The sequence below is a fragment of the Perognathus longimembris genome, chromosome 5 (assembly GCF_023159225.1).
Source record: "Perognathus longimembris pacificus isolate PPM17 chromosome 5, ASM2315922v1, whole genome shotgun sequence".
In the NCBI taxonomy this organism is placed as follows: domain Eukaryota; kingdom Metazoa; phylum Chordata; class Mammalia; order Rodentia; family Heteromyidae; genus Perognathus; species Perognathus longimembris.
The window spans coordinates 9,436,219-9,455,980 of record NC_063165.1 but is presented as its reverse complement, the minus strand read 5'-3'; the positions used below and the strand labels follow the sequence as shown (position 1 = coordinate 9,455,980).

The window sequence follows — 19,762 nt, the reverse complement described above, 5'->3', positions numbered from 1 at the left end:
TATGACTAGATTACTTTTGAAGCTTAATGTTTACAGTAAGTTTGGTTAATAAGTGCGCAGTTCCCATATGCTCCATCATACCCTTTACCTTTAATGTATCTATTGTAACTTCTATTACCTATTTTAATTTTGATATATCCATATTTGCAAACCTTTTAGTTTGTTGGCAACTTGGTCATTTTTATTTAAGAAAATTTTCATTGCCCACTGTTCTTAATCTAGGATCCTATATTTCCTTCACAATTATTTTCCACTGGTGACTATATATTTGCACATCTGCATGCAACTTAACCTGAAAATCTTTCACAATCTACTTGTCAGCTGACCTTCTTTGACTATTGGTGAAATTAGCCCCACCACTTATACCACTATGGAGACCTGCATATCGTGCCATTTCTCCACCTTAGTCTCAAGTGTTTTCTCTGTCCTCTAGGTAGAATTAATCTTTTCCTGTTCTTAAAATGATTGAGGCGGTATTTTATGTTCTTTTTAGTGTATCACTACTATGATTAGTTCTTGAGAATAGATAGACTCTAAGAATCTTGTGATTCTTAAGGTCCCTAATATATTACAGTTAATAAGAGGGGAATACTGTGTGTCTAGGGCACACAGTAATCATGTGCAAATGCTGAACATTTATCCCATATTAAAGGAATCAGACAGGTCATATACAAGCAATGGACGTTTCCCATGGATTATTATATGTTGTCAACATAAGAAATTTCTGGCACACAGAACACTTAGAAAATTAAATGCATATTCATAGGAAATTCTGACCTCATCATCCCCAGCTATGTATATGTATATATATGTATATATATATGCATGTATGTATATATATATATATGAGCTATATACTAACTGATTAGTAGATACAATTGGAATGCTTTGGCATCATTTGTGTGCTTTGTAACTCTGTGTGGGCTACCACTTAAGCCCTAACCCCAGACCTCTTATTTGTATTTTGTTTTTAGATTGTATCTCATTAACTTTGCTTAAGGCTATACTTAAATTAGTGATCTTCCGGCATCTGGATCCCCTATAACTGGAATTAGAGATGTGTGTTACCATACCTGGCCTACATTTGCAAGTTTTTTTTTTTTTTGGCCAGTCCTGGGCCTTGGACTCAGGGCCTGAGCACTGTCCCTGGCTTCTTCCCGCTCAAGGCTAGCACTCTGCCACTTGAGCCACAGCGCCGCTTCTGGCCGTTTTCTGTATATGTGGTGCTAGGGAATCGAACCTAGGGCCTCGTGTATCCGAGGCAGGCACTCTTGCCACTAGGCTATATCCCCAGCCCTACATTTGCAAGTTTTAATTTAGGTATTTGCCTTTTTCTTACTTTTTGAGGTTCTGAGAATTGAAACCAAAATATGCATGTTTTGTACTTCTTTTGATAACTTGATTTATTTTATAAATATTCTCCAAAATTCATAAAATTTCCAAATCACAGACATTCTAAGAAAAATACATTTAATGTGTTGAAAATTGGACATCATAAAAACAAGTTAAAAGTTCTAGACTTCATAGCCCACGCCTAACTTTTCACATATACCACTTGAGCTACAACCACAGACATTTTTAATGACACAAGCAGAAAAAACTTTATTTTGAGTGACATTTGTATTATCTTTAAGTAGTTGTACAAACAAGTTTCCATTAATAAAGCAACTTTTGAGTACAATGCATCTTGCTTAATGTCATTCCTTTCATCATTCTTCCCCATCCCTCCCAACCTTATCCCTCCCCTTAATTTTCTTCATTTTGTTGAGTATGCATTGAATTTTATCACTGCACTCTCCTCCTCTTCCTTTATTTATCTATCCTTTTCCCATTGTCCTACCTTTCAAGTGCACACAAATAATGACCCCAAAGAGAGTAGATTCTAAGGAGAATTCAAATGAATGATATAATTTTTCAGAAAGGCAAACAAAACAGTCCAACAAAATGAACAGAGCCAATTTTTTTGTTTATGCTTTGAGTCAGTTTTGTTTTTTATTGGGGGGGGGCACTAGGCTCAGACCATGGAACACCTACTTACAGCTTTGTGAGTAGCTGGTTCATAGGCAGATGTGCCCTTGCCAGCTCATTGATTATGATGAAATTATAGCTAAATCATTGCCTGGACAAGCCTCCAAGTGCTATTCTCCCCCAAACTCTACCATGGAAGGAAATGGAATTAAAATGGTTCACCATGCCCAGTCTTTCTTCATGTATACAACAAACAGAAACAAACTAGCATGTTGATTATGCCATGAATATTGCTCAGAACAGAAATTATACTTCAATGAATATAAAATAAAGCAAAAATTAATAAACCCATCATTTCCAGATAAAAAATGTTTATTAAATACCAGGAACTTTTCCAGAGTCAGAATGCAGTAATTCATCAGGACAGGATTATAGAATTTTGAATATAGTCCAATAGTCACCTCAAGAGTCTATGCAAGTTTTTATCGCCAACAAATGGTATTTGTACTTCTGCTACTTCCGTGGTTTTCTTCTGTGCAATCAACAACAGTATAGCCAGGAAGCCATCAATTTGGTCTTTAAAGCTTCTTTCAAACAGATTTGTTAAAGTCTTCTGCTCCTGAAATCCAGTTGGCTATTGCTCATTCTTACAACCAAATAGCAAGGAAAGTAAGAAACAGCTCAACTGAAGTATGTTTTAAGATAATGTTATGCACTCACTTCTCTAGGAAGATGCTAATTAGGTGGTTGAAAAAAATACTGATATAAAGCAAAAACATTTGGAGGAACTTGCACCTTGGAATGAACAGGCTCCCTCCATCAAGTAGAGAAAGATGAGACTCCCTTTGGCAGACAAAAGGCAAACAGACTAAGAAATCTCCTCATGGCTACATGTTACTAGCAGTCCCTTCAGTGAGTCCATCCATCATCAATCTTTGAAATAACACTTTCAGAATCAGTCTTCAATACAAAAAGCATTAGCAGAGAAATATGAAAAAAAAAATCCATCAGACAGTCATAGCTGTGTGGTTAATAAGCCAGGGAGTTATATTTGAAGCAAAAGGTAACAACATTCTGAAGATGCATTAAGCAATTCCGCTGAATATTACAGAGCCTACCACTTAGTGGCATCTGCCCCCCTGGGCCATATCTAGCTGCTGGAAATGCGATTAGGTTGATCAGTAGCAATTCAGGGGTCTGCTACCACTGCACAGGTACCTCAGAGGAGGAAAGGTACTGGGTATACAGCTCAGAGACCGGAAGTGTCTAGACAAGTAAGTCAGTGGTCGACAGCTCACAGACCCATAATTGCGATATGGGCAATATCTCACAAAATACCTCTGAGGTGGGTAGCTGTTGGCAGCATAACATGATGACGAGAAGCCATTGGGGAGGAAGCCAACATTTCGGTAGCTTGTATATCCCCAACCACTCAGTCGGTAGGGACTTTGGGGCTGAAGATTCTTGGATAAGTAAAGACGTTGCCCTTGACAAGTTGATGAAGGTCGCAGGGTCTGACAAGCTTTGGAGGCACATGGAGTGGGCGTATGGCAATTGGATACATACCCCTTGTTTCCAGGACCTGGGCAGCCCTTGGGGCTGGCGTTGATGTGGGTAGTTCCACACGCACTGATGACCTGGCCTGCCGAGGAGGGAACATTGCAGGAGTTCCTGGAGGCAGGACACGCGGTGCCGGACTTAGGCTCAAGGCTGGGAGGTTCGGCGCTGTGTGTTTCACAGGAGGATTCCTGGCAGCCATCCAGGAGCCACAGATTGCTTTGGCAGCTACTGGGTAAGTAGTGTCCAAAGGTAGTGCTTACATCGCTGGAGCAAAAAGAAACAGGAGTCACTGGGAGGTAGCAATGGGTTCTGTAGGATGGAGCACTGCAAAGCTCGGGATAGCCCAGAAGAGACATGGAGACTGGATTCACGCCACGTGGGAGCTGCCCGGGGATGCTCTGATTGATGCAGGGGAGTCTTTATATCTTCCCTGGGGATGGTCGGGAACCTCCCAGACTCTCTTCCTTCTCCCTACTTGGAAAAATAAACAGAAACATTTCATATCTGTGTGTGTGTGTGTGTGTGTGTGTGTGTGTGTGTGTGTGTGTGCCACAGCTGCACATGTGTTTATCCTCATGCAACAATAAGTTTATCCGTAAACATCACTTTGAACAGCCCCCATCACTCACCATCTGTAGACCATAGCTTTGGGAACCGTGATTTTAATGTTCATTAGCCAACTCTCAACTGCCAAAATGGGCGGTTAACAAGAGTTCATGCATCTCTAGGCTGCAGAAACGTGGTTATTAAAAGGTTAACGAGGGTTCAATAAAGCGAAGGCCTGTGCTTTCCCACTCTTTGCCACTGCACAATACCGTGGGAATTGGTCCTACATTCTGAAATAAGCTAGATGGTTTGGGGCCCCCAGTAGTGTTACTCAAAAGAGAAGGCCTGGCATCGATGTATTAAGAGAAAAATTATTTTCCCCAAATCCGTGCAATTCTCTGTCTATGCCAGGCCATATATAGATGACAGCGTCTCATCTGATGTGTTTGGAGAATTCCATACATTAGACTCACTGCATGCCTAAATGGTGCTTGGTGGCATTACATCATGCTAAAAATGAACTTGTCCCTGTGGGCCTGTGGTTGCTAAGCAACCAAGTTTCCACAAAATCCTCTTCTTAAAGTTCCCACATTATGTAATATTAACCATATCCTGTATGTCAACATTAAACCCTCTTAATTGACTACAATTATACAACATGGGCTCCATTGTTCTTGTTGGAAAACCCAAATATTGTCAGATGTGTAACATTCTTTCCCCAATTAAATTCTACAAATTACGTATTTGCTTTCTTTGCACATAGATTTTGTTTAATTCCTGAACAGAAGTTATTTTTGGTCTAGAGTAACAAAAAGGAATGACTATGCTAAAAACTTTTTATTTGAATACCCTGAGTAGTTTTTATAGGCATTGTACAAGTTAAGTAGCAATTTTCCTTCCTTAGGAGGAAGCTAAAGGAAAAAAAAAGAAATATTAGCAGAGATTTTAATTTAAACTGAAAGCCTGACATTATGTTCTTCAAAATATAAACTCTAATTCAGATTTGCAGCCTCTGTTGAATTAGAAACAGCAGTGCTTTCTTAACAATGATGAGTTCAGACAGAGGACAGCACTGACTTCTTCAGGTATGATGAACTATAGGGATAAGACATTGTCCTCAAGGAGACAATTAGACTTCCTTTGCCATTCTGTAGGTCTCAGCCAGGTTTTTAAATGCACAACAATATAAACCTACAGATATCCTCTATTTCCTGAGTTTTCTCAGTGCTTCTGTCAGTGTTTATTCTGTATGATGAAATAAACAACTCTATTAAAGACCTTTCGTCTCTTTCTGAAATTTCTCTCAGGTGAAAAAGGTTGAGATTGGGAAGCAATATTTTTCAGCAAATTGTTTAGGTACAGAAATCCTTTAGATTTTGGGCAGACAGAGGAGAAAATTGAAGCATACAGCAGTTGGTAGCCAACTTCCCTGTAAGTTACTAACTTTATTTCTGTATCTATGTATCTCTCTGTGTCTATTATCTATCATATGTATCATATATCCACCTGTTATATATTATCTATCAATTACCTATCTATCTTCTGTCATTTGTCTATCATCTATCATACCCTAATTACTTTCAGTCTTTTAGTTTAGGCTTTCCCCATCTATCTATCTTTCTATCATCTATCTATCTATTTATCTATCTACCATATTTATCTTCTATCTATCAACTATCTATCTGTCTGTCTCTCTCATCTACCCGTCATTTGTCACATCATAAATTCCTCATAGTCTTGGGGTTTAGACTTCTTTGTAGCAAGTCCATAGAAAGTAACAGGAGATTGCATAACTAGAAATCCAATATAGTCTACTTCGGAATAATAAATTAAAAACTGTTAATTATTTTAATTTAGTATTCATTCAAGTGTATGTCTACCAATATTCTGTAGATCATCAAATAATTAGTATATATTTCAAGAATGAGAATTTCTATCATATGTATATTTATTATGGTATCAATCTACAATGAAACATGAGATTTTTTTTTTTTTTTTTTTTTTTGGCCAGTCGTGGGTCTTGGACTCAGGTCCTGAGCACTGTCCCTGGCTTCTTCCCGCTCAAGGCTAGAACTCTGCCACTTGAGCCACAGCGCCACTTCTGGCCGTTTTCTGTATATGTGGTGCTGGGGAATCGAACCTAGGGCCTCGTGTATCCGAGGCAGGCACTCTTGCCACTAGGCTATATCCCCAGCCCCGAAACATGAGATTTGAAACATTTCATTCAGTGTTTTATTTGCTTTGGTATGTTCTTATTGTCTCAGTACATCATACTCACATGTGATCAACTTCCACTGTATCCTCTACACAATTGTCATCTATATTAGTCTCCATTAGACACTGACCAGCTTGCTTCAATACAGAGTAACTATCAGAGTCATAACAATAAAAGGCTTTTATAGAAGTAAGGAATGTTGTCATTTTTTGATTATTGACTTTGAGTGCTTTGGAGAATCATCATGTTCATTATCTGGCCTCATTTAAACACCGAATTCATTGATGCCCATTGATAGTCTGTATTTGGAGGACTACCCACCTACCCAAATGCCACCCCAAATGCCCACTCCTCCCACTGAGAACATTTGAGTGCCACTTTATATGACAAAAGGACTTTGAAAATGTGAATATGAATGTGTCCTGAGTTAGATTTATCTTATTTGTCATGACATAATTACAATGTTCCTTGAAAGACAGAGACAAGAGAGGGGAAGAGAGGAGAGAGGAGGCCAGAGGGAAATAGGAGAGGAGGAGGAGAGGGTGGGAGAGGGAGAAAGAGGAAGAGGGGAGAGAGAGAAAGGGGGAGAGGAACTGGGAAGGAAAGGGAGAGAAAGAGAAAGGGAGAAGGAGGAACGTAGGAAGGAAAGAAGAGAGGGAAAGAGAGAAGGATAGGGAAGAAGAGGGAGGGAAGGAAGGGGAGATAGAGAAAAAGAAAGAGACAGAGAGAGAAAGAGAGAGAGAGAGAGAACAAGGCAGACATAGAAGAAATTTCAGTGTCATGGCCACAAGTGAAGAAATGGTAGCTATGTTAAGAAGATGAAAGGGCAGGCACAGATTTTTCTGCTAGAGACTCTACTGGGAATCAGCACTGTTCTCGCCTTGGATTTTAGCAAAAGAAATTGAACTTGGACTTCTAACCTTCAGAACTATATGGGAATACATTTCTACTATTTTGAACAAGTTTTCTGATAATTTGCTATATCAGTTAATGACTGTGAATATACTTTATAAAACACACACACACACACACACACACACACACACACACACAGCTGCTCTGTGTCCAGGACAAATTGAAAATGCAAAGAATACACATTCTACCTATCACATCACTTAAAAAAATCATCTGAGGCATGAGAAATAAACTCCTTTTAATGAACAAGTCAAGTTCTTTCACCTCATTAAAAGAGAGTTATGGTACTCTATCTCAATTTTCCCAAAGGTTAAATTCCTTTAGGGTAAACACAGAAGACGAAAAGAAACTAAATTTACAGAAAGTAGTCTTTAAAGAAAATAACAGCATAGATGTTTTCTACTCTTTTAGGTCACAAGAAATTTAACCTTTCATTTCTTTCATTATATGCACAATTGTGTTCTAGTGCAGGGTAGATACTACAATGTCTTATGTTCAGTAATAATTTAGAAGACCTGTAAGTTGTTTTATAGATGCTTTCATTTCATGCCATTTTCTGTGTCTCCTGCTGATTCCCTTTTGGTGAAGACTTTCTGCCTGGGTCCCACAATGACTTCATGGTCTTGGCAGGAACAATGAATGTGTACTTTGAAAAATAAACAGACCCATAATTTTAAGCCTGTGGAATTGTAGTATTGCCTGTAATCATGGTAAAGTATAATTCATTGAAAATGTTCATAATTCCTTTATTAATTGCTAGATATACAAGTGTACATTTTATAGTCCAATAGCATGAAATTCTTAATCAGGTTTTTCAAAGAGTCTATCATTTTTTTGTCTGATACATTTTTTTCTTTATTTGTACTTTTAATAAAACTAAAGGGCCTTAACTTGTTTGAAGATACAAAAAAATCTAAACAGTAGAGTTTTCAATTTCACTTATAGAAACTTTATTTTGAAATAATTATGAAAGTTTTCTTTCTATTTAAGAATGTACCAATAGCCACGTTTTGAAAGTAGAAATGGTCTTTTGAAAGAATCAACAAGCAAAATGGTCAAGTAAAATATTAAAGGTCAAAACAGCAACTAAACTAAAAGCACAATATCCAAATGATCAACATAAGGGTATGTAATCTTTTCACAAAATTATCTGGCAAGACGCTCTGATGACAAATGGCATTATCTAAAATGGAGACTGTTAATCCCCCAATGGAAGAATAAGATGATTTGACAATGACTTTCCATGTAGAAAACCATTTGTAACTATTAGATACATAATTCAAAGATGTAAATTTGTTAGACAAAGCCACAGGAAGTCAGGCGATAAACACAGAAGTCAATGATAAATTGCTATGAGGATTGAAATATCCAAGTTCAGAGCCATGAAAGAGGTAGGCTTGTGGATAGTAATTGCAAAACAAACAGATCTGAGGTGTGTTGTACATTGATGGTTGGATAGAACTTCTGAGGTATGATTTGATGAGTAGTTGCTCATCAGGATATGAAGACATAAGAAATGGTGGGAGTGTTGCAAGAAATTTCACAGTTTATTGTCTACAAATTGATATTTTGTTCATTAGAAGGTTGACCAAATGTCTCTCTCTGGAAAGTCACCCCTAAGTTTGATGTTGGTATGGTAAGTACAGAGCATCAATGTCATTGGCAGTCATAGAGCGGAGCACAGTAGTTGTGATAAGAAAATGTGTCAATTCCCCCAACTAGGAACTGTAGTTAACAGGGTATTGTATGTGGTATGATATAATTCAGTCTGAAGTAAGGATTTCAGAGAGTGGCAAAGGACAGCACCTATACGTTCACATGAAACTAGATCTAAATACCCAGATCTAATCTTCATAAACCTAGATTCTCCTCATATTTTATATCAGCTTATATTGTAACTTCTAATAGGTTTATTGTTCTATTGCCTCGGAAAATGACTTCACATTCACTCATAAAAGAATTTCAAGTTTGCCTCTTCTTTGTATCTGAAATCTTTGTTTGTGTTTATTGGTCTTGAGGAAGTGTGATGTGATCACCTACATATTTTGTGCTGCTTTGTTTCTGTTCCCACCCTCAATAATAATTAAGAGGAGTCCACTTTCATGATGTTGATTCCATTCATTATCCATAAGAATATCCTAGTTAGGAAGACTCATTGAGAAAGAGATCAAATGTTGACATGCTTGAAGCCTTGTCATAGTAAAATAGCTTGCATGTAACAAAATTCATTGAATTTTCCTGATGGAAACTTTTATACCAGTTCTTGTTTTTCATGCTGAGTCATAACATATTTGTCTTGACAATTTTATATAAGCATCTTAGACTACCTTTCACAAAGCTCTGCCCTGACAAGATAGTATATTTCATATTAAAAGTTGAGTCTCTTTTTCAAACACTTGAAGAAGTGTAGATGGTATTTCTATCTGTGATACACTTGCTTTTTTTCATGTAATATTGTCTTTAATTACCTTAAGTCTTATGGCCACATAATTTACAAATTATCTCCTTTATCTCAATCTTTTTCTCTAAGAAGTTGGCAAAAAGCACCACTATCAATCACACATACACAATAGTTCCACAACAACTTGTGATTAGCTGCATAAAGAAAATCCTGAATTATAACTTTGTCTTAGTATTCAAAAATAAAGTTGGTATGTATCTATCACAGTCACTTTAAAAAGCATCTGAACTTACAGACCAACTGTAAAATGTGAGAAATGTTAAATATTCTTTATTTGACATTTGTACATAAGCCACACTAAAATATCTTTCAATAAGTACAAGGCAGATTTCAGAGACAGGGAATTCTAATTAAATTGGCTTAGTCAAGACCAAAAATATAGACATTGCTTCCTCATCTTCAACCATTGCCTTTAACAAGTTAATGATCACAAATTCAAACAGGTTAATTTTGCTTGATTATCAAACAGTGAAGGGATATCCCCTGTGTTTAAAAGATGTTCTCATAATTAGCTATGTAAATCTGAATATAAAACCAATCTGACAGATTTGGAGATGGTATTCCCTAACTTGTTGAAAAATTGAACATTAGTAAGTCCAATCATATCACAGAAAGGGGAACAAATGACAGTATTTTTTTTAAAAGATCACATTCACTTAACCACAAGCCAGTTTTACTTAAACCAGGACTGCCCCAAAATATTCTGGCAGCCATTCATGATATGAAATCTGGTATTAGAGAGCAATTGAATTATGGTACACATTAAAAAGCCATGAGACATTTGTTTTGCAATAAATAAATAAGGTAGTGGCTATTACTCATTTGTAGCTTTTTTGAGGTAAGCTATCAAGTCTGCCATTTCTCCCTTCTTTATAATGCCAGCAAAGATAATTTTTGTTGTGGGGATGTACTTTTTGGGATTCTCCAAGTACTCCATCAGTGTATCCTCTCTGCCTTTATTCTTATTGGCATCTGTGTAAGTGAATCCAGCTGCTTGACCTGTCTTCAGACCAAACAGACCATGGAGATTAGGCCCAGTCTTGTGCTTGCCTCCCTTTTCAACGGTGTGGCACTAGGCACACTTCTGAACAAAAACCCTCTGGCCTTTCTCAACATCACCCATTTTAAATTCGCTCCTCCGTTGCTACTACAGCAGACAGCAGCTCCGAAGCCAGACGTCACGCTCTCTACACTTGCTTTTAATAGTAAAATTCTCATAAATTCCTATTGGTGGTATTCAACTTCGTAGGTTAACGTAATATCAATAATCATCAGCATCTGTATCAGCATTGCAGAACTAATATGTACAGTCACTTGGAGTAACTTATTAGGAGATTTTGGTCTTCAGGTAAGTAAATGAAGTAAATGTTAAGCAGAACGTGAATGGCTTGAGGAGAAAGATGAAGAATGCTTAGTTAGACATAACTGAAAGAATTTTTTAGTCTTCTTTTAGACGCGTCTATGTATGCAAGCTGATGTTTATGGAAGTCTCTTTTCTTGGGGACAGCTGTGTTTTTGAACTAGGTATTTCTTTTCTGAAGCTTATTCTGAGTTAAAGAAAATAGAATTGAGAATAAATGAAGGAAACTAAAAATCCCAAACTGCCACTTAGTATCTTAGGGCAAAATTCATGATCCTTTTGATAGGTTCTGTCCTGATGCAAAATTGCCCCATTCACTTTGTACAGCTTATTGGAGAATCCAGAAGCCTGATATACTTTTCCCTTTTTGGAGAGATTATTGAATCATGCTTGTGGGGCATACAGAGAATATGAGAATTCATGTACCCATGAAAGTAGGCTCAGTGGTAGACAGGGAAGGAAACCATACCTTATATATATATTTTTTTAATTTTGACATATGGGACAGATTTAATATGAGCTTCCCCTTGAATAGATTGTGTTGTTTGGTTGGTTGATTTCAGAGCATGGGAGAAAATTGCCTGCTATTTCACATTGGGAATTTTCCAAGTCAGGGTTGCACATTCTTCTTAAAAAGAGCCTGAGAGCTCACCCGGCATCAGCATGTGGCCCCTTACCAGCAGGAAATAACAGAAAATGTTGGAGTCATCAAGGGTTAAGATAAGTTTGAGAAATCTCTCTGACATTTTCCCATCTCTCCTAAGAACCTTAAGCACTTGATAAATGAAATCTTTCAACCTTTCATGTGTTTTCCGAGACGATTCTCTTCTTACCTTGATAAGTCCCAAGTGAAGTGCATTGTGTGTATGTGTACTTTATCTAAGCTCTTCATGATTTTTTGAAGGTTCTTTTGCTGTTTGTAAAGTTTGAAACAACGTGACAACCAAATAGTCTACAAAAATCGTTCTAGCAGAATGTTGGTTTGCTACCTTGGGGTTTTAAGAAAGAAACAAAATCATTCTTGGTAGACTGGAGTGAAAATAGATTTGGTCTATAAACACCTGCTCTTGAAATGTATCTGATAACTGGGACACCATAGAAACTCAAGTTATCAAAGCAAATATGGTTCCATCATTAATCATCACTAATTAAAATGTAAGTTCAACGCAGGGCATGACAATAAAGGAAACCTGGGATAATCAATCAAGTTGTCACATATTGATGACAAATTAGACAAGACTCAATATGCATACCTCACTGACTTATTTCACAATTACATTTTAATTAAATTTATAATTTCTTCTGATCACTACAGAGGCCATGGCTATGGTTATCATAGTCTAATACATCTCTGTATAGTTACCTGACTAACTAGCCTGGTATACAAAAAAAAAGTATTGAGAATCTCTATCAGTTTTTCAGAGATACATTTTGGAGGAAACAATGAAGTTAACATAAAACAATGAAAATTACATCCAAGACTATATGGTAACTTATTCTTTTATAATAGTTAACTTGCTAAAGGCTACTTAAACTCCTTTAGTCTAATAGATCCTTTTAGATTCTTTAAATTTAAATATCTTTAAATTTCTATGTAAACAGAGATTTTCATGTCTTTCTAATGATAAAGGCTATACTTTTGACAAGGATTCAGAGGAGTTCCAGCATCTGGTCTGGGCATATGGTTGTTCAGACACTTTTCATTGTCCTTTTCCATTTTCCTTCTCCTATTTTTCAGTTTCACTGAAATGTTCTAAAATTCTAAGTCCTTCTTCATTCCATCTCAGATGCTTTGCACAAGCTACTCTCCATAGGAAGTGCCTCTGTGTTCACTTTCCAAAATAAATATCTAAACTAATGAACATAAAGTGATCAAGTTATGTTGGCTTACAGTTTGGGAGGTTTCAGTCCATGGTCAGTTGTCCACACTGGTTTGGGTCCGTTATAATAAGGCAGCACATCTTGCAAAAGAACATACAGCAGATAGAAGCTACTCACTTCTTGGCAAGGAGGTAAAAGAAAGAGAAAGAAGAAGAAACAAAAGTTTCATAATTTCCTTCACAGCAACTTTCCCATGGACCTAAAAACCTCACAATAGACTCTACCACTTAAAAGTTCCACCACCTTTCAATAGCATTACGTTTGGAAGTAATCATTTACCAGATGAATGCTCAAGATCCCATCTCTAGACCCTCATTTATTATGCATCCCCCAAATTGCCCTCCCTTGTTCACAGCAAGTCAAATCTCACTATCTCCAAAATCCCTCTGCCTCTCTCCGCCATCCCATGAGCAATATATTAAACATCTCATTTGACTTTCTCTGTGTTAAAATAGTAGTTTGCAAGTCATTTTCCCACTGGTGGATTACCTAGGTGATACGTAGAAATTGAGATTAATACCATTTTGTCAATTCTTTATTCATACTCTCTTGGAAATTCTCTGGCTTTCTTCATTTTGGACCCACTATGGCTGTCTGGAATTTTGCTCTTCTTGTCATATATATGTCAACAAAACATATTTTCCGTGTCCATGTACAGCGATCTATCTAAGTATGTGGAACTTCAACCTTCAGAATTCCGACAATTTGACTTTCTCCTGCATTTCTTTGTTTTAAATCTGAAAACATAGTAAGAATGCACTGGGATATCAAAATCTGTCAATGAAGTATTATTAGCCTATAGCTACATATAATAAGAAAGATAAATAATACTATTTGAATTCTAATTTAGACCCTCACTTCCTGATAATGAAATCTTGAATAAGAAGTTTTATCTTACTAAACTTGTTCTTTCTTAGAACGATAGTTCTATTTCCCTTTTCTTAAAATCATGTTTTAGTTCTACAAGGGAGAGTATTCATTTTCATGCATAGATTCAAGGAAACTCATCTTCTATTCTTCCTTCCACCTCCCCTTACCCATTGCTCTTAAGCAATTTCAACAGATGTTTACACCCTATTTTCATACATGCATATAAAGTAATTCCATCATATCCACCTTCCCTATTCAACTCTGTGATCCACCCCTGACACTGCATGTTTTGCTTGCCTTACGTCCTTTTCTTTTTTCATTTTTTAGAATACAACTTTTCAATTCCTGTAAAAGATTAAAGTAATTTCTAGAAAATGTCAGGCATCATATGTATAGTACAAAGAGTACATATTTCTATTCGTAAATGTAGGTGCACATTAAGGTACATAGAAATGACACATGACAAGCATGGTTTGCATGTGAAAGCTGTGCTTTAATTATGATGGCAAAGAAGAACTTTCCAGGCTGAAAAGCATTGAGAATTTTAAACATAGGAGTAAGGTATAAGAATTTCTAAATGCTCAATAAACAGATTTTAGTATAGAACTGAAAGACATAACATAACTCTGAAGAATGAGAACCATGGATGTAAAGCTGAGTGATCTCTCGAAGACAAGACCATGACTTCTTTTCCGCTACTCAAGTTGATTTTCATTAGTAAGGAGATGACCAGTTGCTTGAGGAGGAGTATGGCTGAAAATTGCTGCATGTATAATTTGTAGGTCTGTAATAATCAGGCATGTAGGTGAGTGGCTGGCACCCATTGGGCAGGTATCTCAGAGGTTGACCATCATAGGGCAGATAGCTCAATGGTTGATTAGCACAGGTCAGGTGACTCAGTGGTTGTCTTCCCCAGGTCAGGTATCTCAACGGTTGACGGCCACAGGCCAGGTAGCCCTGAGGTTGATAGCCATAGGATTGGTAACTTGGGAAGTGGTACCTCACACGTTGTCTAGAGGATGCTGGATGACAGAAACCGGAACTTTGGGATGTGGAAGGAAGGCAGCTAGTTCCTTGATAGACTCCAGGCACCCCAGAAATAGTCGGAGAGTAGCTGGAAGGACTACAGGCATCTCTTTCACAGGTGTTGTATTGGAAACTCCTGCGTTCACCATAAAGGTCCTGGCAGTTGTCATGGGCCACGTGGCTGCCCAGGCTGCTACTAGGAGAGCAGGGAGCACTACCACAATTCACCTCCGTGGAGTGGAGAGGGATGGGTGAAGTGACAGGAACACGGCAGGAATTCCTAAGGGAAGGAGAGCTATAGTTGTCACGGCAGCAATTGTTGTCAGACATGGTGGAGATAGAAGGTCAAGCTGAGACTCAACAGCAGAGAGCAGGATGTCACAGTGTACGTGTCACCTTCTGGACCTCCTCTTTTATACCCTGGCTCCAAGGTGTTCTCCCTGTAGACTATCCTTCTGTTCTACTTTAGAACTATGTGAATGACATCATCTCATTATTCTTGAGTTGCAAACCCAGCAGTCCTCCCACTAACCCATAAAAATACAGTATCAACACCAAATCCTTCAAATAACTGTCATGCCAATGTCAATCAGGTCTTCCCTATTCAGTCTTGCTTACACCCTAGGTCAACAGCTTCATTGGGAAATTTTGTATCTTTTGTTAAGATACCATTAATTCATCTTTATAATTTGTGAGAATTCATTTATGACCACTTTTTCCATAATATCACTATAGATAGACAGATATTTAAAGGCATTAATCATATATTTTTGAAGTGATACAAGTTGAAAATTTCTGCTTATTGAACAGAATTCCATATTTTCATTCTTTGGAGACATAACCTGAATTTACAACCTAATTTAACTCTGGGAAATGTGACATGAATATCATTTTCAAGTGTATATCTACCCATTTAAAAAGAGGTGACCTGAAAAAATCTTCTTAATTTTTGCTAGAATCCACACCCATTGACTGTCACTCTTCTCCCTTTTACTACAATGTAACTGAAGATGTTAGCAGATTGTATTGATAGATACTCTATAAAAGCAAGGCCTTTGGGTGCTTATTTATGTAAATTTCAGCACATTATTGAAAATATGAGAGTATGGTGTTTATAGCTGGTTTGTTTTCTTATATTTTCCTATACATAGAAGCTTTGGTAATCATTTATATTTTCTTGTTAATCAAGAAAAAAAAATCTGAGTATTTTCTGAAGTTTTCGTGTCAGTTGATAACTTAGACTCACAATGTACTCATACGTGAGGGAAAATGAAGGAACCACTAGACTGGTTGGCCCAAAAGACAAAAGCATGATTTTTACTTCTTTACAGTATAGACGTATGCAACTCAATCTCTAATAATGTAGTTTAATAATATGTTAAATTTATAACAGTTACTTTGTGAGACACAAAAGTTTGTGTTGTGATGGTACATAAGGAATTTTCTTTTCAGTTATCATTAGCTCTACATGGAATTGAGTTGCTTTGTTACTGGAGAGAGGATACTGTGAATTGATATCTCCATGAGTAGAACTCAACCATCATTTGCATAAGAGAATGTTCATGAATTTATTAAAAAGTATTTTTATGAAGACTACATATATTATATTTCTCTAGAAATATGCTTTTGAGAATACATATTAGAGTAGGAAATAATAGGCTTATGTAGTATAATTTTTTCTTGGCCCCCAGCTTCTTATAGTAATATTTTCTGAATTTTGATGCACCATGAGCCAACATTTGTGGCCTAGGCAAATATAGCCAGAACTTATTAATTTTGTACTAATCAATTGCTAGTCTTTTGCAAACAGTTTCTATGCCTCAATTTCTGCATATGAAAAGCAGGTACATTTAAGACATTCTTAGCAGTATCTCTCAGGATATCAGGGTGTGTGTGTGTATGTGTGTGTGTGTGTGTGTGCATGTGTGTGTAAAACTTATTAACTATTATCCACAGGGCACATACTCAAAGAACTTGATTATGAGGTCTGTCTGCTTGAGATTTGTGGTGAAAATTGTTGCCAAAGTAGACTAGACCGAGCCTACTTTTTAGATTGTGGCCCTACACTGCCTTGTTAAACAGCAGTTTGCGGGAAAACAAATCTTCCCCTACCAGGGGAAGGGCATTCCTTAGCTAAGAGTCCCTGATTTTTTGCCACCACAAAGTCTAAATGTCTCATGCTCACTCATGTAAATTGAATAATTAGATAAGCATCTTTTCCATTTGAGACACCAAGAAACATCCACCCTGGCAATGAGAACACATCTGTTTCTGTGGAGGTATTTCAACAGTCATATTTATATGAAACCGTATAATGCTGGCAGCATTATAAACACATTTTATGATCTTTACATAAACTAAAAACCAAGTGAGTCAGATTGTAATTGTTTTTATTTGGTAGGGAGGTGTCTGCCACAGGTAACAACATACTTCAGCCTTGTTTATGTTTGGAGATCTTTAACAAAATCAGCAAACTGACAAACTTAATCTAAAATATAAGTATCCCAGCTACTTACAATTGGCAATGATATTTCTAATATATGCCCCACATCAGAGGCATGCAAAAGTACAAGTGTTTCTTTGTATTATATGTTTGTATCCTTTGAGATGATCAATACATATCCATGAAACGGGTGCTGTAGATTGTGCTTGGTAGAGAATGTTCTAGACTATTACTCTCCATGGACACATCTTGACCATTCAATACCCAGAGAATAACTCTTGTTGAAGACTTTTAAATAAAATGGGATTTTCCCTTTCATTTTTCAGGTGGTATGTTAGTCCATGTTTAATAAAAATAAAAAGTACTGAACTTATAAGTTCTAGGTATATTTTCTCAGGCCACAAATGTCAGCTTATAGTACTTCAAAATTCAGAATTGGCATCCCTCTGATATACTACATTTGTAAGTATCTATGTGGGAAATGTTTAGTCAGTTTCAGAAGAATAAAAATGTTACAATCTCTATCCTGAGACCAAAAGGTAACAGAAAAAATAATAATACTTGTAACTGTTCTGTTCTCATATGGTAACATTTATAAACTGCTTACTTAGACAATCCCAGTAGCCTGGGCATCCAGACAGGTGAGCCACTATGGACAGGCCACTTACAACAGGGCTTGTTATGGAACAGCAATTCAAAGAGACCTGTTCAGGAAATGATGCTAAAGGAATGTGTTTGAAGATAAAATTTTAAACCAAGTTATTGAGATGTGTTTTACAACACAGTACCAGACTCTACTTCTGAGCTATTTATTTTCCTGAGTTCTCCCTGTCTCTTTCTTTTCTACTTTCCCTCTTTCTTCCTCTCTCCCTACATGACCACAAAGGAAATAGAAGTGGGTTTTAATGCACAGCTTCATCCTAATAACAAAGCAAGTAATGGAGAATAGGTTTCTCTGTAGAAAACGAAAATGTCAAGAATGTTTTAAAATATAGTAGGCTTTTCTCCCCGCAGCTGAGAAAGGTCTGTAATCAGTCTGTAAATTTGTATTACAGATATGTTTTGCGAGTAATCTTCACCTCCAGAAATACAGTTCATGCAGAATTGACGATAGCAAGCATTTATCAGCCAATGGGAATTCCACAGAGAAAATGGAAGGTGTTTCTAGTGTTCTTTTATGGTAATAAAGAAAGAAGGCTGATCCAAGCCACATCTGTTAGCTAGTACAGGGACAGACAATGAATTGATAAAGGGAAGCATAATATTTTCTTTCTTGTTCTTTCTCTTCCTTGTATAGTTATGTCTGACAGTAGTCTGTCTGTATTGGAAAACAGAAGTAGTACTGTGGAATTAAGAAAGATAGTCAAGTAGAGAGGTAGCCAACTGTGTTTGTTTATGACCTTTCAACTTGCCGGTGAAATCATTGATCGCAAGGGCATAGATAAGGCCAGATCACTCCTCTTTGGAGATCTTATGATTAAAATACCCTTCATTTCTTCAGGTTCTAAGAATAAAACAATCAAAACATTTTCAATGAAGCTGTGGTTTGGGGCAGAGGGTTGTCTAACAAGCACAGGCCCTGGATTCAAACAGTGGCACTGAAACAACAAAACCAAACAAAGGAAACTGTGGAGTGGAGCTGGAAGGAAACCATTTCACTCCCTAGAATGTGACCTTCCTTTAATTTTCCAATAATTGCCAAAGAACACCAATCATCATTGTCTGCCACTGTGATAGGGTGAACCTGGAAGTTTTTCTGTTGCTCTACCCCATAGCTTCCACTCACAGCATTTTCTAGGTCTGGCATATTTTACAGGCAATTTATGTTCAGTAAAATACCTTCTCATTACATTTTAGAATCCCAGATGTCACATAAAGGGCACTCCCCCACTTGGAAAAGGTCGCTGTCTTCCACAATACGAAAGAACTGGAGTATGCAGAGGAGAGTCACACTTTTATTCATCCAGAAGATTCTTCTGAGTGACTGCTATTTATCAAGATGAATACTAGAAATCTCAGAATATGTATAACTTTATATTTAAAATAACTTGAATTTCTAGACTCTGTGAGACAATTAGCACTTTTATTGCTAGACATCTTTCAACACAAATTAGATTATCAGGGCCTGAGAACAAAGTGCTTTTGTTTCAAAGCACAGCTCAAACTTTGAACAGCTGCAGAAAAATTTAACAGAAAAATTTAAAAATAGGAAAATAATCATGATGAACATGTCAGCAATAACTCATATCCATCAATGACATATGCTTAAGACACCAAAATAGTCAAGATAATTTTCCACACTAAAAGTAAGTAAAAAAAAAAGATCAGAAATACCCAAATTTGGGAGCAGAAAAATGCTTAGACACTGAACAAAATAAAACAAATATTTAAGCATTGTTAGTATAAAGAATGAAGAATATGTTATTGCTTAACATTTCTTGTCAAGCTCATAATCATAATACATATATATATATATATATATGTATGTGTGTGTGTGTGAATACCTTCAAAAAACAA

The 19,762-nt window shown here is 36.8% G+C and overlaps 2 protein-coding genes and 1 pseudogene across 2 annotated transcripts; all 3 read right to left on the bottom strand.

Annotated features, from left to right (window-relative positions):
- Positions 1-1,977: 1,977 nt before the first annotated feature.
- LOC125351223 (keratin-associated protein 24-1) lies at positions 1,978-3,906 on the bottom strand. Its single transcript, XM_048345931.1, has one exon. The coding sequence runs from the start codon at positions 3,882-3,884 to the stop codon at positions 3,147-3,149; it is 738 nt and encodes a 245-aa protein (XP_048201888.1). The 5' UTR covers positions 3,885-3,906; the 3' UTR covers positions 1,978-3,146.
- Positions 3,907-10,423: 6,517 nt separating this feature from the next.
- LOC125351222 lies at positions 10,424-10,788 on the bottom strand (annotated as a pseudogene).
- A 3,702-nt stretch (positions 10,789-14,490) lies between these two features.
- On the bottom strand, positions 14,491-15,132 carry LOC125351027 (keratin-associated protein 26-1-like). The gene has a single exon (XM_048345788.1). The coding sequence runs from the start codon at positions 15,130-15,132 to the stop codon at positions 14,491-14,493; it is 642 nt and encodes a 213-aa protein (XP_048201745.1).
- Between the last annotated feature and the right edge of the window lie 4,630 nt (positions 15,133-19,762).

Coding starts and splice junctions, on each gene's coding strand:
- LOC125351223 (XM_048345931.1), bottom strand. CDS start 3,884: ATGTCTCTTCTGGGCTATCCCGAGCTTTGCAGTGCTCCATCCTACAGA.
- LOC125351027 (XM_048345788.1), bottom strand. CDS start 15,132: ATGTCTGACAACAATTGCTGCCGTGACAACTATAGCTCTCCTTCCCTT.